Source organism: Pezoporus occidentalis, unplaced genomic scaffold (assembly GCF_034315485.1).
Source record: "Pezoporus occidentalis ecotype Australia unplaced genomic scaffold, CSIRO_AGI_Poc_V1 ctg14, whole genome shotgun sequence".
Lineage (NCBI taxonomy): Eukaryota > Metazoa > Chordata > Aves > Psittaciformes > Psittacidae > Pezoporus > Pezoporus occidentalis.
The window spans coordinates 6,459,596-6,477,025 of record NW_026913209.1 but is presented as its reverse complement, the minus strand read 5'-3'; the positions used below and the strand labels follow the sequence as shown (position 1 = coordinate 6,477,025).

General features: G+C 37.7%; 1 protein-coding gene across 15 annotated transcripts in view; it reads left to right on the top strand.

Annotated features, from left to right (window-relative positions):
• CADPS2 (calcium dependent secretion activator 2) overlaps window positions 1-17,430 on the top strand; it is a 312,438-nt gene that overhangs the window by 108,264 nt on the left and 186,744 nt on the right. For all 15 annotated transcript variants that reach the window (XM_062609680.1, XM_062609685.1, XM_062609684.1 and 12 more), the window contains 2 exons: window positions 12,665-12,745; window positions 16,379-16,615. In XM_062609680.1, coding sequence (XP_062465664.1) covers window positions 12,665-12,745; window positions 16,379-16,615 — 318 coding nt within the window. The remainder of the gene's footprint in view (window positions 1-12,664; window positions 12,746-16,378; window positions 16,616-17,430) is intronic.

Genomic DNA, 17,430 nt, shown 5'->3' with positions numbered 1-17,430 from the left:
CCAAAGGCTGTTATATTAATACCTTTTTGCTGTTGTGTTTAAGGAGAGGTTCTGTGTCTTCAAGTAAATAAATACAAATAATTTTTGTAACCACATTTCCAGACTGATGGTTAAGTTTATTAATGTCTGATTACCAGCTTACATGTGCATTTGAATGAATGTTTGTGAGCAAGCTGAATAAGTTAATGAACCCAGGACACCCTTAGCATGAATTTGTCACCTGTTCTGCTTAAGTCATAGTAGTATTCTGTATTCCCTCTTTATCAATTCAAAATAAAGCAGTTTTGCTTAGACCAGTCACTTCCATCCCAGGAATCAATTTGATTATTTAGGTTTGTTTATCTGCAGGGTTTTTCATCCTGAGATGTCTCAGCAGCCAGTGTGGAGCCAGCAAGAGTGGTTGAAAAAGCCACACGAAAAGAATGAGCCTATGCTTCCATATCCCTCTCACTCACTGATACTGAATGTCTTGTTCTGAAGCTTAGTTGCTTTTCTCTCCTGTTCCTGAGATTTTTAAGGGAGAGCTCTCTTAGTTCTCCTTTCTTGAGAGGAAGTTTCTTTGCAAGTGGCTGGCTGAACAAGGTTCATATGAGTTCCTGCATCTCAGTCTCTCCAAAGGGAAAGGTGCAGGTAAATTTAGAAGTGAGCCAGCTAATATATATGGTAGATACATATTTTAAACAGAATTGTCAAAGCACAGCCATAATAGAGGATAGCCTGTCCTATGCAAGAGTAATTCTGTATGTAAAACAGCTGAGAGAGTTGCAGTTCTCTTTTAATATGTTATGATTTATGTGTTTATTTTTTATCCTCCATGGAGGTGGTTTTGTGGCTGTCCTAAAAATAAGAACTCTCAGATCATCTTTTCAGCTGTCTCCTCAAATGAGACTGTCCTCATCTCTATGACTTGCCTCTATGATCTTATCTCTTAGTCTCTGATCTTCCAGGCTGTCCACCCCAGGCACTCTCTCACGCTAAAAGAGGATTGTTTCTCAACAGAAGAGCTGTCACAGTGAGGTGCTTCTTGGTCTGTCATTTATTACCATATTTTATATTGCAAGACTCAAAGTTAGTTGTTCATATCATCCAGATTGTTTAGTGTCAATGCTGAGGCTGGCAAGTTTCAAATGAAGTAAGGGAAGAGTCAGTCCCTCCATCACCTCTGAATAAACTGTTTTCCTAATTGATCATGCAGTGCCAAGCTTTTACAATGTGGGAATGCTGGTACTACTCGTAAATGAGAGAATATAATACTGAGCCATGCCTGAGAGAGTCTCCAAAGATACACACAACTATTGGAGTAGCTTTTTTTTGTTCCTAGGAGTACTGTGAGATAATGCTTCAATCAGTCTGGCGCAGCCTTCTCCCCATTACTGTGCCTTTCCTCAGGAGATTGCAGACAGCAGGATCTTGCCTGAAACACCTGTTTCTCCTTAGAGAAACTTACCTGACCAGTATTCCAATTTTAGCATACTGGAGCAACTATTACGTTTTACAGATGGGCAGCAGACTTTCTGTAGCTGGTGTTTTCCCACTTGCTTAATGTTAGTAGTTTCCTTCCTTTCCCATGTTTCTGGGAGGATGGAAGCTGGAAGCTTATAGCTTCTAGCATCAGGAGAATGGCTCCATGTCTTTCTGTAACTGTTCATTTAGAAAACTAGTTCAGGACCCTGGCATAGAGTTAGTCCTGTTGTGAGAAGAATGAATTTTGGACACCTCAGATCATGGGACTGGTACCAGCAAAACGATGAAGCAGCAAGTGTTAGAGTTTGGATACTCCACACTGTTCAGGCCAAAGGCACCCATCTGCTCACCAGATCTTTTCACTTGCTTCTAGCCTGGGTCTGTTATGTTGCAGAGAAATTCCTGAGGCCCATCTAGCCTTCCAGCTACTGCCCCATGCTGCATGTCTGTGTGAGCACCAATGACATGACCTTGATGAAATCAAAGGTGACATAAGACTCTGAGAGTAAAGATGGCCCAGCGTGACACATCTAGCCTGCATATTTGATGTAGTCAGTGAGGCTTTAGCTTTCAGTTGCAGCACCTTGTTTTGAGAACTAAGAAGAAGTGATAGAACGGACCTGACAAGAAAGCATGGACATGTGCGTGGACAGGATTGCTAAATTAACATGGAGGGTTTTAAACTAGGTTTGTTGGAAAATGGGGATTAAATGACAGGGATTAAATGTCAGGGTCAAATGGCAACACAGTGCATGTGGAGAAGATTTGTATGGTGGAAGGCTACAAGGGAGACAGTGATGTTTTCTCTCAGAAAGGAGTGTTCATAAATGTGGCTACACTAGTGTCTGCATGATAGTGTCTACACTATTTGGGCAACAAACAAGAAGTCCAGTTTCTGGGTCAAGATCAGAAGGGAAAGTAATGCTAGTGATGTTGTAATGGGGTTTAGTTACAGCCCACCAGACCGAGAAGGTAAGGCTACCAAAAATTAAAGGAAGTCTCCCAGTGGCAGGTATTGATCCTCATGGTGGATTTCAGACGTCTGCCACCAACTTGCTTGCAGATTAACATGGCGTTGTGCAAGCAATTGAAGTTTCTAAGACTGTGTTGGTGACAATTGCTGAACACAAGTGCAAAAGGAACAGTTAGGATTAGTGTTCTATTTGACCTACTGCTAACAAACAGGGAAGAGTGGTGGGTGAATGGGAGCATAGGTAGCAGCTGGGCTGCAGGAATCACCAGTGGACAGTTCAGGAGTTGGAGGAAGGCTGAGAAGGTAAGCTATGAACTTACTCCTAATTTAAAGAATTGCTATACAGAGACCCCTAAGAAACTAAGGAGTGTGGAAAAGAGAGCCCAGGAGCTTGCCTATTGAAATAACTTTATATCTGACTGAGTGGTTTGGTCTGGTTTTATGTTTGTGGGTTTTTTCCCATGGTGCATTTTGAAAGCAACATCATATACAGTTTTTGGAAACTCTGTGATAAATTGGTGCTTCAGTTGTGAGTTGTCAGCCTGAATTTTAAATTTTCTATCTCGTTAAGTCAGCCACATGTAATTATTTTAGAAAAAATATTGGCATGCCATTCAAGGTGCTTTTGCTTACTTAATGTGATGCTCATTAACATTTATTGCCATAATTGCACATATTCCCTTTGGCTTCAACACTCCAGAGAAGATCTAATCAGTGATTAATAAGGCAAGGAAACATTCTGCATTAGTTTTTTGGAAGAGTGAGGAGGGTAAACAGAAGAGGGGGTTTCCTTCTGAAGCAAGGATAGCTTCAGGAAAATATAAAATGCTGTGAATGGCTTTGGGACATAAATATGCATATAACACCAAGGTTTGCATGCTAATCTTTGGATTGTCTTGGATATGGTAATCTCTGTGCAGGGGGTGGGAGAGGAGGAGGGTGGAAGACTTTTTCTATGGAGGATCAGGACATGAGTCATAGCTCATTTAAGGACCATCACTTCCTGGTTAGGGTTGGTGTGGGAGAGTATTCCCTAGGCAGAACCTGAAAGCTACTTGTATTGAAGCAGACAGCCAATACCTATTTCAGCAGGGTCCGGGGGAAGGTGAGAGAGAATAAGAACGCCCATTCCTTTGATCATCTTATTAGAGATTGCCAGTGCAGTTGGGACCTCCAGTATTTGTGGTAGGCGTGTAGATAACTGCTTAAGTGCTTTTAATAACTCTGGAGGCTTCTCTGTCTCTCCACTGATTACCTAGGGACCTTATACTTCTGTCTTAAAAGATACTTTTTTTGGGTTGTAAAATAGACTCTATGCCTAGCTCTGAAGCTTTTTGCGCTGTCTAGCTGTAGGAAGTACACCCATACAAATAACAAGACAAAGGTTCAAGTGGAAATTAAATAAAAGTTAAAAGTATTTTGTATGGATTTTCATAATCTCATGGTGGCAAAGTTGGTCTGGAAGGCATTTTCATAGTTAGTAACAACTGACAAGTTTGACTTTTACAGTGTGGAAGACAGTCCTCTGATAAGCATGTAGAGTCTGTCCTGACAGCATCCTTGAACTCCAATATGTGGATGTGAAAACTAAGATACAGTTAGATAGAATGTGTTCGCACTATGACATAGTACGTTATTCTCCTTCCTTCATCACAACATACTTTCCTCGGATTTAATCCTGTCCAGCAGAGGTGGTTCAACCTGTAAGAAGGGCAGACCTGGATTTTGCCTGTTAATTTGTGCCATCATCACAAATGCCAAGAGAATGAGAGGCAGAAAATTCCATTGCTTGTAGTGACACTTTTGACCTCTGCTAAAATTTTTTCCCCCTCTTTTGTAGTCTGCTAATGAGCCCCTAACGTGGATCCTAATGCGATTCTAATCACATCTAATTCTGGAGTTTAGTGTTAATACTTGTTGATTTTAAAACACTGTTCTTACACAGTCAGTGGGCTGACTTGTCATCATGACACTTCTTTCTGAATGGCGAATTCTGCAGTAAATGTTGCATAGTGGTGATTCATGGTGCAGTCTTGATATTTTAGAATGAAGTTTGGGGGGAAAGTTTTGTTTTCCTTTTGATTGGTTCCTAGAGAATTTACGTGCGGTTTGTATCTGGTTAACTCTGTTTAGAAGTGTTGCATCTTTATTCAACATCTTCATGAGTGTCCTGGGGAAGGCAGTGTAATGGAAATCTCCAATTTTATAGGTGATATTAAACAGTCTTGGCTACTCTAATGTTGCTCTAATGCAGGGGACTCTAGAAGGACCTCACCGCATGGGCAAAAGCATGACAGATAAGCTCTAATGTAGCTACATGTAAGGTAATACATCTGAAGAGAAATAAACTAGCACATGAGCAGAGGATGCTGAGCTGAGCATGGGCAGTTAGAGCTCAAGAAGGACACTTTGGGTTCCCTGTGGTGAAATGATCAGTTCTGTGTGCAACAATAGCAACATTTTCCTGGTTTATATCCTCTTCTTACGCCCATATGTTAAGTATTGTGCACAGCTTTGGTCTCCCCATCTCAGGGGTATAGGGTACTAGAGGACTAAGCAGTGAAGACTAGAGGGTGGCATTGAAAATCATGGAATGGCTGCCTTTGAAGAAGAGACTGTAAGGGCTGAAGCCTTCAGCCTGGAGGTGGGAGGTTGACAGGGAGGAGTATGGCTGAGGTTTACAAATGTATGGATGCAGTGGCCAAGGTGGATGTGTACTTTCAACAAATGCCACACCACTGGAAACTGGGACACTCAAGGACATTTGTAGGAGATTGAAAATGGATGCAATGCTTCCTTATCTGGCTTCTGGAGAACTTCCAGAACATTTTCTCATGTAGAGTGATGAGGGCAGACAGCAGCAGGAGGCTCAAAAGGGTTTGGGCAGATTCCTGGAGAACAGGTGCATATATTGATGCTAATAGTACTAAGCATGGATGTACCTTATAACATCTTTCACACTTTCTCAGGCTCCACAGCTATCACTGGAGCAATGCATTTTGGAGAACAACCAGGCTTCATCATTTTACCTAAATAACCTCCTCTGCTGTCACTGTCACACCCACAGTTCTGAGCTGTAAGGACTTTCTGTTTGATCCAACAGAACAAGGTGTTTCTTACTTCTGTTGCACCAAGATGATTGTATAATCCAGGGAAAAATAGGAAGGTATTTTCTTTGAAATTTGGGGCATCAAACAGGAAATAGACGTGTGTATAATTACATCGTCTATGGTTTGAAGAATAGCATAATTTTAAGATTGATCAAAATGCCAGAGAAGATGTAAAACAGTAGTTTATAAAGTATTTTGCAATAAAGCATGATTTATAATTCTTTAAAAAAAAACACAACCTCTTCTTAAGGGACAGACTTAGAGAAATTCAATGGCTTCTGGCAGGTGTTCCATCAGTTTCTTAGCCTTGGTTTTTAACTATTCCTATTACATATATTGTGAATGAGCTTGAATACATATGTGCTTCCTTTCCTGTTTATTTTCAAGCCTTATTGTGGGTTTTCCTGGGGTTTTTGGTATTCATAGTGCCTGAAATCTAATTGTTCTGAGAACTTCTGAGCTGGTGCTGAGACTTTTAAAATTGTGCTTTGTATGTTTTCAAAGCTTGAATGCATGCAATATCACACTCTAGGCTTTGACTGGTTTGTAAACGGCCAAAGTGTCCATCCAGTGGTTGATTAAAATCTTGGATTTATGCTGTTGTTTTGGTTTTTTTTTTAATTGTTTAGTTTTCAGTTTTGTTTTTCAGAACTTCGTGTTGTCTTTTTTCTTTTTCTGTTGCTTTAATTAATATAATCTCAAGTTTAGATTTTGATTTGGTTTTAATATTTTTAGGACAACCATTTTTTACAAATCAATATATAATCAGTATAATTAATGACTATAAGCAATGGGTATAAATGATACCTTCTGCCACCTTAATCAGTCACACATAATAAATTAATATTGAAATCACATAAGCATGTCCAGAACTTTATAAAAAATATTTCAGAGACTAAAACCTCTCATTATCTGAGATTGTGCATGAACTTCTTGAGTTGATGGGGTGTATCGAGATCAAAGGTAGTCAGACAGCTTTTAAAAACATTGATTTGATTTGATTTGATTTTTTTTTTTAGCCATCTGAAGCCACTGTAGAGTATTTGTCTGTTGTCTTGCCTTGCTCTTTTTCTGTATTATTGCTTGTTGTTAACAATATTGGCTACAGAGAAAGTGATATGCTGTCTGCTCTGTTCATCTATACCGCCTCCATCCTAATTGTAAAATTGTTGCTTCCTACCAAAAGAAAAAAGAAAAAAATCAAGAGAAAAAAATAGTCAGTACAAATTTGTATTAAGACCAATTAATTTAAACTGATGTTTGAGGTTTTCGCTGGCACTGTGTTGCAGGAAAACTGAGTGATCAGCTTGGCCAATTGTCTGAAAAGCAATCTTGTGCTTTACTACAGCAAAATCAATAAGAAACGTCTGTGAGGCCTGATGATGTGTTGTGAAAAGTTGTTCAAACACCTTATGCAAGCGTTAGACCTATCGGCTTTTGTTAAGTGTACTTGCTGCAGAAAAATGGAAAATAGTTTCAGTGGTTGCTGAGTTTTTCTTTTGACTTAGAATTCCCTGCAAACATGTATTCTAGTATTCCATAAGAGAAATAATTTCAAAAACAGGTGGTTCCCCCCCGCCCCTTTATTTTAACCATTAATAGATTTTTCTCTGGCATCCTTCATCTTATATTTCATTTTGATTCGATGTTGCACATATTGTAAAACACATCTCTGTTTATTTGCCAAACTAACAATTTGTCACTGTTTGTGTGTTGACTGGGAAAAAGAGCAAGTTGGGAAGAGGAGATTCAGGAACTGAGTTTTGAAAGTCTGTCTTCTGTGGATGTCCCACAGAACTCTGCAAGATTCCGTCACACAGGCAAGGTCAGCCATGACAGGGACTTTGCAGGGTGCAGAGAATATGAGAGAGGTTTTAACTGCCAGTTTAGTAATCTTTTTTTATAAATCTGAGTTAGCCCTCTGTATAATTTGTACATAAAGAAGATAAAAGATTCTAAAACTGAAGTTAAATGGCATAGCTTCCTCTGAAATAGAGGAGTGACTACAGGTCTTACGCGTCTTCCTTGCTGTAAAATAGGAGGCAGAATGTTTTTGGAAAGTTCTAGTAGAAGCCATTTGGAAAGTTTCCCACACCTTGCCCCGTAATCAAATCTATTTTTTCTCTTCTATAGGAATTGGAAGCAATTTACTTCTGTTGCTGTTTTGTGCTTCACAAGTTAGCCTCTGTTGAATTCATATCCGAAAGTGTCTGCTGTCATAGGCTGGAGTTGGGCGCTCTGTTTTTGGCCTGACATGGAAGTCCTTTTACGTATTTAGCTCCTAATCTTGGTTCACAAGCTTAGGAAACTTTGGGAATCTCCTCAGGCTGTTTGTGTTCAGTGCATGGTGAATCCTTAATGCTGTAGATACCTTTAATCTCCTCCCAGTCTGTCCTGTAGAGATCTCTGCCTGCGTAACGATAAGAACAGGAACAAATCCTGTGAGTCTTGGAGGCAGCAGGTCTGTCTGAATCAACACTGCTTTTTTCAGAGCCAGAGATAAGAGTAGCAAGGAAAATGGTCTGAAAAAACTTGGGTATTTGCATCTGGTACACCTGCCTGCTTGCTGCTTACTTGATTGACAACCGAAATTGAGCACTGTGACTTCTTTGGCCTTTGCTTTCTCTTCCTGCCTTTCTGCAGGATGCCTTTAGTTACGTACAAAAATCATTTTTTTTTTCCAACATTATGTTATCCCAGCTCTTTAAATCCAAGCCCTTTATTCCATTTGGTGTATGTTGATGATAGTTTTTGCCTTGGCTGTCAGACAGTAGTCAGGATGGACCCTGCAGGTTACCTCACATGGGTATCCACAAATAGCCTGTCAGCTCAGCAGGGCCCAGACTTGGCTGTGTGTGGCAGAAAGTGACTATGAAGGAAAAATGACCACTACTGTCACATAGAGTGAAAAGACTTTGGGTTTTGTGTTGCAGAAAGAAAAGCAAGTCCTAAGATACGTGCACTGTCGATTTTGTCATTAAATGTTGAGAGATTTATGTCGCTATAGGCAGGAAAATGTACTTTCTCGTTGATGTAACTATGAATAAGAAAGCTGCAGGGAAGCTAACTGAGCGTTAATAAAATAGTCACTTGGAAGAGCTATCAGTTTGAGCACCTGTGAATGTAAAGAACAATAACTTGCATCAGGTCAGTACTCATTCATACTTAAATTGGTCTTGTTTCTTGGGCATAGGATATCTGGACTCTGATACGTGGAGGAAAGCAAATGAGTGCCATGGGCTTTAGTGCGGTATGTCTTGGCAGTGTTAATACCTTTTTTTACCCTAAGTTGCTCTTGCACCTTTACCAGACTTTTTGCCAGTGTACCATTTTACTTCTTCACCAAAATACATAGAAGTTAAAGCCTTTTAAGTATTTTTTTTCAGTTACTGTTTAAATTGGAATCACAAAGTAGGCAGTCTTTTCCAACCTGTTAAAATATGGAAACATTCGCTCATTCAGATGTATTTTTTTGTGCTGTTTAGGCACACAAATTAAGCAACTGTTTGTCAAGCAAGGTATCATGCTTTTGATCTGAATAAAGATTTTTAAGTCTGATAAACTTACATTCTGTCTTTAATCAGCAAATCGTTTGAGAAGCCTAGACTCCATGCATATTCAAGAGCAAGAGCAGCATATTTAAGAGCGAGAGCAGCACAACCTGGAGATGAGTCTGAATGCTGAATATGAGTTTGTCTCTGGAAGAAGCTGTTTGTTGTCTGAGTGCTGCAAAGTTGATTTTTCAGAGGTTTGTAACTTGGCCAGAGTTGAGCTGTTTTCACAGGTAGGGCCCTGCTAAATTTCAGATCTTTACTTCAGAGCAAGATGATGCTAGAGCTCTTTGACAAGATGGTCACCATTTTTCTTATTATGGATAAACCAGTGTACTGTCTTCCCTGGCCTCTTCAGAAGCAAGGGAGTGTTTTGGTTGAAATTGTTAGAGCAGAAATTTGGAATAGAAAACTTCCGCCCTATCTTTTAGAAGTCAGCACTTACAGAAGCAACTGAAAACACCCAACATTTCTTATCGGAGGATAACTTGAATATTGAGGACGTTCCCGCTCCATCTCTACTAATAAAGAAGCTTGTAATAAAAATGGTTGCCCTTTTCAGACTAAGAAAAAATAAAGGCAGCTTCAAGCATCAATGAATAAAAACATTTTTAAATGAATAGTTGGATGTTTAATTGTAGCAAGTTTATTTTAGAAAGCTGTTTTTATATAACACGACTGGGGTGGGGGGGAAAGATAATGAGCTACCACTTTCTTTTTTATATCTAAAATGTAGCTTCTTATTCACCCAAGCATAGTCATTCACAACTAATGATTTTTCCTGAATAATCTTTTAAAATCCAAATAATTATCTTTGCAAAAAGAAAGGGCACAAGTGAGTTGTCTTATTCATACTTTTGCTCATGTGGGAATTTTCTTACTGAATTAACTAGCCCTCAAAAGGGAAGTCAATGTCTTTGCCTCGGTTTTGCAAATTTTGGGGGCCATATATATGCCATATGGGAAACGTTGGTTTGTTAGGTCAGGAATTCTAATGTATTTTGTACTGAAAACAGGTCTCTGGTGTCTGTCGAGTCTTCTGTAGTGAGGTCCCTTACTGCTAAAATATGACTAATTGGTTATGTGAAGTTTAAGTGACATGAGGAGCATCTCTAGTGTTGGTGCAGTCAGTAAATGGCTATGGTGCATAATTACTACCATTGCAGAAAGCTGAAATATTTTTATTAAATGGAATTTATATGTACACTCTTTCAAAATCTCTAAGGCTATATGTTGGGGTTTTTTTAAATGCCTTCATATTTAAGGTGAGAAGCATTATGTGATGCTACCTTGTCTTTTTTTCTGTAAGTAAAGCAATATTTTTAGGAGTTTCATCTCTTCAGCTTCTTTCCATACCTTACAAATCATTATGTACATACATTAGCAAACTCATTATAATGTGTAAATATTTCAGGAAGAAGACTGAAGTTTAAAAATAAGTAAGGAAGGAAATCAGCACATTTTTAAATACTCAAGTACAAACAGATATTGGGAAGCAATGCAGATTGAAGTTAAACACTAAGATTTACAAAACCAGGTTGCACCTCTGTTAAGTGATCATTTCATGTGTGTTTTCAATGGAAAAATAATGAAATGTCAGTCTTTAAACAAAATCTTTTGCCTCTTCAAATGAGTTAATAATAGAGGTAGTCATTTAAGTTGTGCCTTGACACAGGAAAAGTTTTAGGTTTATTCTGCTCTCCCACACTCTCCTTTTTGCAGAAATCAAAATTCAGTCATCCGATTTCCTTTAAGCATATATTTTTCAAGCAGTTGCGTGTCATGGGATACATTATATAAATAATATTTACTTTCTCTTAGCCCCCAAAGGAAAACAAAATTATTTTTCTTATTAGACTGACTTTTGTACTGATTAAACAAAAATAATGGCAAAAATGCTGTGATTACAATGCAAAGGAAAATATGACAAGTTCAATAAGCAGACTCTTCCTCTGTTAAGAAATAGAAGAATACGCATTTAGGAATTTGTTTGAAATACTGTAACTGTATTCTGAAAACCTAAAATACTTGCTTTCTTTGAGTACATTCTTGCTATTTATGCTCACAGTCAAACTAGGAGCAAAGTTACAGACACTCTTAGTGGGAAGGCCATTCTAGTCTTGAACATGATCCGTCTTCTACTCTTTAGCTTGAACTTGAGACTCTTGGGAATGCCATCAGGTTTTGTTCTCTTGCTTTCTGGTAGTCTGGGTTGGTTCCTGCAAGGATCCTGTTAGATGCCAGATTACACAGGTGACAGATTGCATGTTCTGTCATCGCTTCTGTACTAGCAGTGGAAAACTTTTCATCCTGTTGGTAAATGTGATCAGATTTTCATTAAGCAGTGCTGTAATTGGCCTGTAAGCACTGGATAGTGTGAATTAATTTTTTTTTTTTTTAATTAGAATGTCTAATTTTCAAGAGTGCCTTGGCTCAGTACGATTTAACAGGTTTAGCTGAAGAGCATTGCAAAGGAGACTTGGTCTGGTGCACTGAATAGCGTTCACACTTTAAAACCTTAGTTTAATGTAATGAATCAATTACCAAACTAATTGTGCATTCCTTAACTGAAGATCTCATTTAACTAGAGAACCAGTTTTTGCCAATTTGCATCCATAATCAACTTAAGTTTTGTTTTGCTTTTTTTGGTGAAGACCAATTCAGGTATCCTTAAACCTTAGCCAGATACTAAATGCACTAGATGTGTATCAGCAATTCGCATCGTGTCTGTGGTTAGCCTTACAGACAGAGAGAGTCCTCCGCTGGGACTCTGCCGTTGTCCTTGTTTGGCATTTATTCAGGTAAGAAGGCAAGTTCTGCCTGATCATTTCCAGTCTCATCGCTCTTCTTCCTCTTAACCAGCTCTGCAGGTCAGTGCATTGAGGTGGGACCCCACTTACCTATACTCTCCCCACCATCCTTAATAAGTAAACAGGGGAAGAATGAATTAGAAAGTCTCCTTTCTGTTGAGACCTGTCTGTTCTGCAGTGAAGAGGTATGTCCTTCCCCTTTACCTCCCTGATGGAAGTCACAATGTTTAGTCATGACTATTCCCTTAGTATGAAAATACCAAAGGCTAAAAAAAATGAATATGCCTTTTTGCGGGCACTTGGCTGGTATTTGGGGAAAAGAGTTATGTGAGGGAAATAATGGCACACTTAGAAAGCATAGCCACACAGTTTTCTTTTCTTATATATTCCTACACAGGAACTCATGGCACCAAAGAGAAGAAGATCACCTTACAAATATTTTCTAAGCCAGTCTGTCAGTCCAGTTTTCTGCTTCAAGGAAAAATGTTTCATAAGGAAATATATACTGCCTCTGTTTAGCCTATTAAAAACTCAAGGAAAATGCTGGCTACCTTTCAGAGACCATGACTGCCATGGGTAACTGATGGCCATTACATTTCTTTTATCAAGACTCAAACCCATGTATTTGCTTACTCTTTCACTGATTTTAAGACAAAAAGGATGCAATTAATTTATATTTTGTTTCTAACTAGAGTACTTGCCGTTAAAATATAGTGGATTTCTTACAGTAAATTTTATTTTTATTCTTTATCCAAGTTGGATAACGGAGATGAGCAAGCAGCCCAGATAAGACGTGAACTAGATGGACGGCTACAGTTGGCAGAACAAATGGCAAGGGTAAGTGGTTGCTTTCATGTACCAAGAACCTATCTTCATATGAGGCTGGATAAAATGATATGTAATGTGTGTTTCCAGTTTCTGATTCTAAAGATAGCCAGAAGATAATTTGAAAATAGTCTGGCAGATGCATTTCTTCCTGGTCTGGTGTATCTGTGTCAACAGGGGTAGGAGAAAGCAAAACTTGTCTTTGGAAATTCCTGCTATGTGAGCCTACATTTCTTTCATCAGTAAGTCCAGTAACGAAACAATAGGTATATTATTTTCACTTTCAGGATGATGATTTTCGGAGCTAAAATAAGTCATCTTTTATATACACAAGTGCATTATGAAGTGTTTAGAGTATTAACCATGATGTCTTACTACAGTTCTATGTGTGATGAGTCTTGTAGGTCAAGTAGTGATGATTGGGTACATGATAAATTCTTTTTGTAAATTTTAGAAAAACAAGCCTATTTTTCTCTCCTATAGCTTGCATTTTATTTCACTGGACAAGATTATACCCTTCTCTATTAAATAGCACAGGTGGGACTGGTATTGTCCCCAGCCATCTCTTACTATATTTTGGGGAAAGACTCCTTTATCATAGAGGTCAGTCTCAAGTCTCTTCAATCTCCTGTAAAGCCTGGGCTTATAATCGAAGTTGTCCAACAGTCCTGTTTGTTCTGTTATCTATCTTCTTCTTGCTTTTAGCTCTAAAAGTTACAAAATATTGGAAGCATGTGTGTTATATTGTGTATGTGTAGAGAAAAGGCTATATTAATACTATAGCAATTGTAGAGCAGTTAAGATTTGCTTGTTTCTTTAAAAGGAAAAAATAGTATTTAGGTCTATGAAGTTCATAAATAGCAGCTTAGAGGTGTAATATTCCTAAAAAGCAAAGCGCTGTCCATAAAAGTTTCAAATTCGTTTTAAAGCAAGTGAAAATTCTGAGCACTGTTCATAAACTGCACAGCTACAGGATTTTGGGGGTTTGTTTATTTTTTTAACAAAAAAATTATTATCCATGTTTTACCCAAACCATTACTTGAAAATTTTCATGGTTGCCATGGTGTCAGCTGCACAGTTTTGCACAGAATAAGGAACTCCATGTCCTGCGTTTGCATCCAAGTCACAAATCAGAGTTTTTGTACATCTCTTTTTAAATTGCTTAAAATGCTGATTTTCTTTTTTTTTTTTTTTTGGTGAACTTTGAAAACTAGTCACAACTAGTAGCAGCTGTGAGACTTATTCGGGTCATTTAAGCCTAAGCAAGCAAATGCTGCAAAATATGAACTTTATTCTCGGAGCTGAAAACCAAGGTAAAAAGCTTTCTAACAGTGGATCATGTATTCTAGCATCTTTGTTAGTAAAGAAAAAGGTTTTCAGTGATTACCTGCCTCTAAGAGAATTATTAAACCATAGCCTTAAAAGGTCAGCACAGCTTAAGAGAATTTTCTCCATATAGCATTTTGATGTTGAGGTCTCATTCATGGTTCCTGGAATACATCACTTGCTGATTCTACAAGTTGTTAATTACATATGAGAAGTTTATTTTAGCAGAAAAGGTAATTTAGCCTATTTCATGGAGGTAAAAACCTTAGAAATATGTTCACCTATGACAGAAAAGAGTAGCAGGGAATTTGTGCATCTATTTGTCCATCTGTTTCTTCGTATGACTAAATATAAAGTAGTTGAAATCAAAGTATGTATGACCTAATGGGGTTTTCTACTTGTTGTAAGTGGTGCTCTGTTTTTCTAAGATACTTTTTGTTGTCCTGTGAAGAGACTACTCAGTGTCTTTACTCCTTAAGAAAAACATCCTAAAAAATCCATTTTAGCACTCCATAAATCCAGACTTAAAGGCTAGTGTGTGCATCTGCCTAATCAGTGTCTCACATCTGTCCCCAGGATCTCTATTTCAGAATATATTCTAGTGTGTTGCTATCAGAGTTCCCAAAATTCCAGCCCTGTGCTGGGAGATGTGTTCTTCAGATGATCTGCGCTTTTCAAATCAACTTAATTACATTCCTGTGCATCTGCACAAAAAAAACAGTGGGCAAATTCCACTGCTCATGTTGTATCTCTAAATTATTTTAACTATTAGGGCTATAGCAATTTGCTACAAATTCGCCATCTTAAAAAAGCAAGCAAAAAGGTGGCATAGGAGGTGGGAGGGATGAAATTTGTAGACCTCGGAGTCTTTCTGGAGGATCTTTACCCTGTTTTTGTGAAGGAGAGCATTGACTACAAACATCCAGGTTTTACACAAATAAAAGCGTCCATGTATTCTGTTAATGCTGTCTATGGAAGATTATAGTAGTAAAAAATATAGAGCAAAAGGTTTTGTGGAAAGTTTCCTTGATTTTTACATTTGAGGTGGAAGAAGCATCTTAACAAGAGGAAGGATCTTTTAACGACATAATAACAGTCTGTCTTTTGTGTTGGTGTATTATTTGTATGTTTCTCACAGGATAAGGTACATTTTGAAAATCAGTCTAAAGTGGAGTTTTTTGGCTAGAGCACCTTGAACCTTACCTTGTATTTTTAGTTTCTAACTCCTAAGTGACTTTTTTCTTTTTTTCTTTTTCAATCTGTAATGTACTGGCTCTGTAATACTGTAATGAGCCAGATGACTGGACTTGCTGCAGGTGTTTTGGGTCACAGTCAACTTACTTGTTCTCAGTTATTGAAACAAAAGCAGCTGTAAAGGTTTTAATAGAAAGCATTTAAAGATGCTCCTTGAAATAGCTAACGACAAAAATTGTCTGGTTTAGGAGCAGAGTACTTACCTTTGCAGACAGTACATGGGCAGCAGTGTTTGTTTCTCATTTATATGTAAATCATTTACATTTTTGTTCAACCTTGAGTCACATATTCTCCCAAACTGCCCTATATTTTATGCACAGTACAGGGAGAAAGTGTGCATAAAATTGGCTCTGTACATGTTCATATATGCGTTATATATGAAAAAAGTGATTTTTGCGTTCTCTCCAACACTTATGTTTAAAATAATCCCATGTGTAATAATTCAGAATTACTTCCAAAGTGAATGACATGTTATTAAAAATAGAAATAAAAAATTATAAGAATTTAATATCCTGGTTGTTGTTTAACATTTTATTTTAGAAGCATGAATATGATTTATTTTTGGTAGCATGGGAAATGGGTAAAGTAACAAAATTATTAGTAGACAGTTCATTTTGCCAATTTATAAAATATGTGAAGGTAACATTAAAGGTATATTACCAATTCGAACACTTCAAACACATGTATTAGAAATGTCTAGTGTGTAGATAATTAGGCTGGTTTTATGGTTAGAGGATTCTGGGTGGAGGGAGAATGGAGGGAAAGGAGGAGCAAGAGATTCCTTTTTTTACAAATATCCCTTTTTTTTTTCTTTTTTTATCAAAGAGATAATTTGTCCACTGCATTTGAGGAATGTGATGGAATTCTGAATTCAAATTACATTTCTTTTTGTTAAAGTTAACTATATTTATGGCATGTGATTAGCCTTTGCATAAAAAAATAAACACTGAAGTTAAGACTCATTAAATATCTCTTTTAGCTGAAAACAAACTGAGAGTAAATGAACATGATGTATATTGTGGGGTGATTTTTTTCCTCTCTAACTATTAAAATATACCTTCCAAGGAAAGAAAATTCCCAAAATTTGTAACACGAGAAATGGAGAATACGTACATTGAAGAGTTGCGGTCCTCGGTGAATTTGCTGATGGCAAATTTGGAAAGTCTTCCTGTGTCTAAAGGTGGGCCAGAATTTAAACTGCAGAAGTTAAAGCGATCACAGAATTCTGCATTCTTGGACATAGGAGATGAAAATGAGGTTCAGCTGTCGAAGTCTGATGTGGTCCTCTCCTTCACATTAGAGGTAATCACATGTTTTGCAGAGAACTTGTCGACAATTTAAATTAAAACAATATCTGTGTCTTGATGCTTTTTTGTTATTAATCCTTCCTTAGTAATTTTAAAGTTTTATGTTAAAGAAGTGAATTATTCTTTGTCTCTTTGATCATTAGCAGTTAGAATACAGCTATGATGTGATGCATTTTCCACTTGCAGCAGTAGTTGTATTTGGGCCCACACAGCAGTGTGGGCAGTTGACTCTCCCACACAAATCTAACTTCAAATGAATTTCAGTACATTAAATACCTCAGGATGCTTTTGAATGTAATAGTGGAACACTGTTGTTATCAGGAACTCATTCATAGATTTTTATAAACAAGTTGTGTTTTTTCACTGGAAGCATCTAGAGAATAAACAAAGAGGAAAAAAAAAAACCTGCTGGTGATCATAGCAGATTTTTATAAACACCAGAAATGTAGGCTATAAGGGCTGGTGGACTTAGCTTCACCCCCACACACACCATCACTGATCTAAAAACCACAAATATTCTGCGAGGTTGGTAATCTGCGCTTCACCCTGCACAAGACAAAAAAATTAAAGTATTACTCTACATGTAGCAGGTTTTAGCAGGGCAAATTTTCACTTTAAACATGGTGTTAACCACGTAAATTGAGTTTCTTGCTGGACAAGATATTTAGTATATCTTACTGAATCTCAGTGGTTAGAAGAGCAAAAGTAAATGGCTGAACTGATATTCATGTAGACTGGAACATGGAATATCTGCTCTTTTTCTGTGCCAATGGACAAATAAGAAAAGCTTATTACATTTCCTTGGAGACA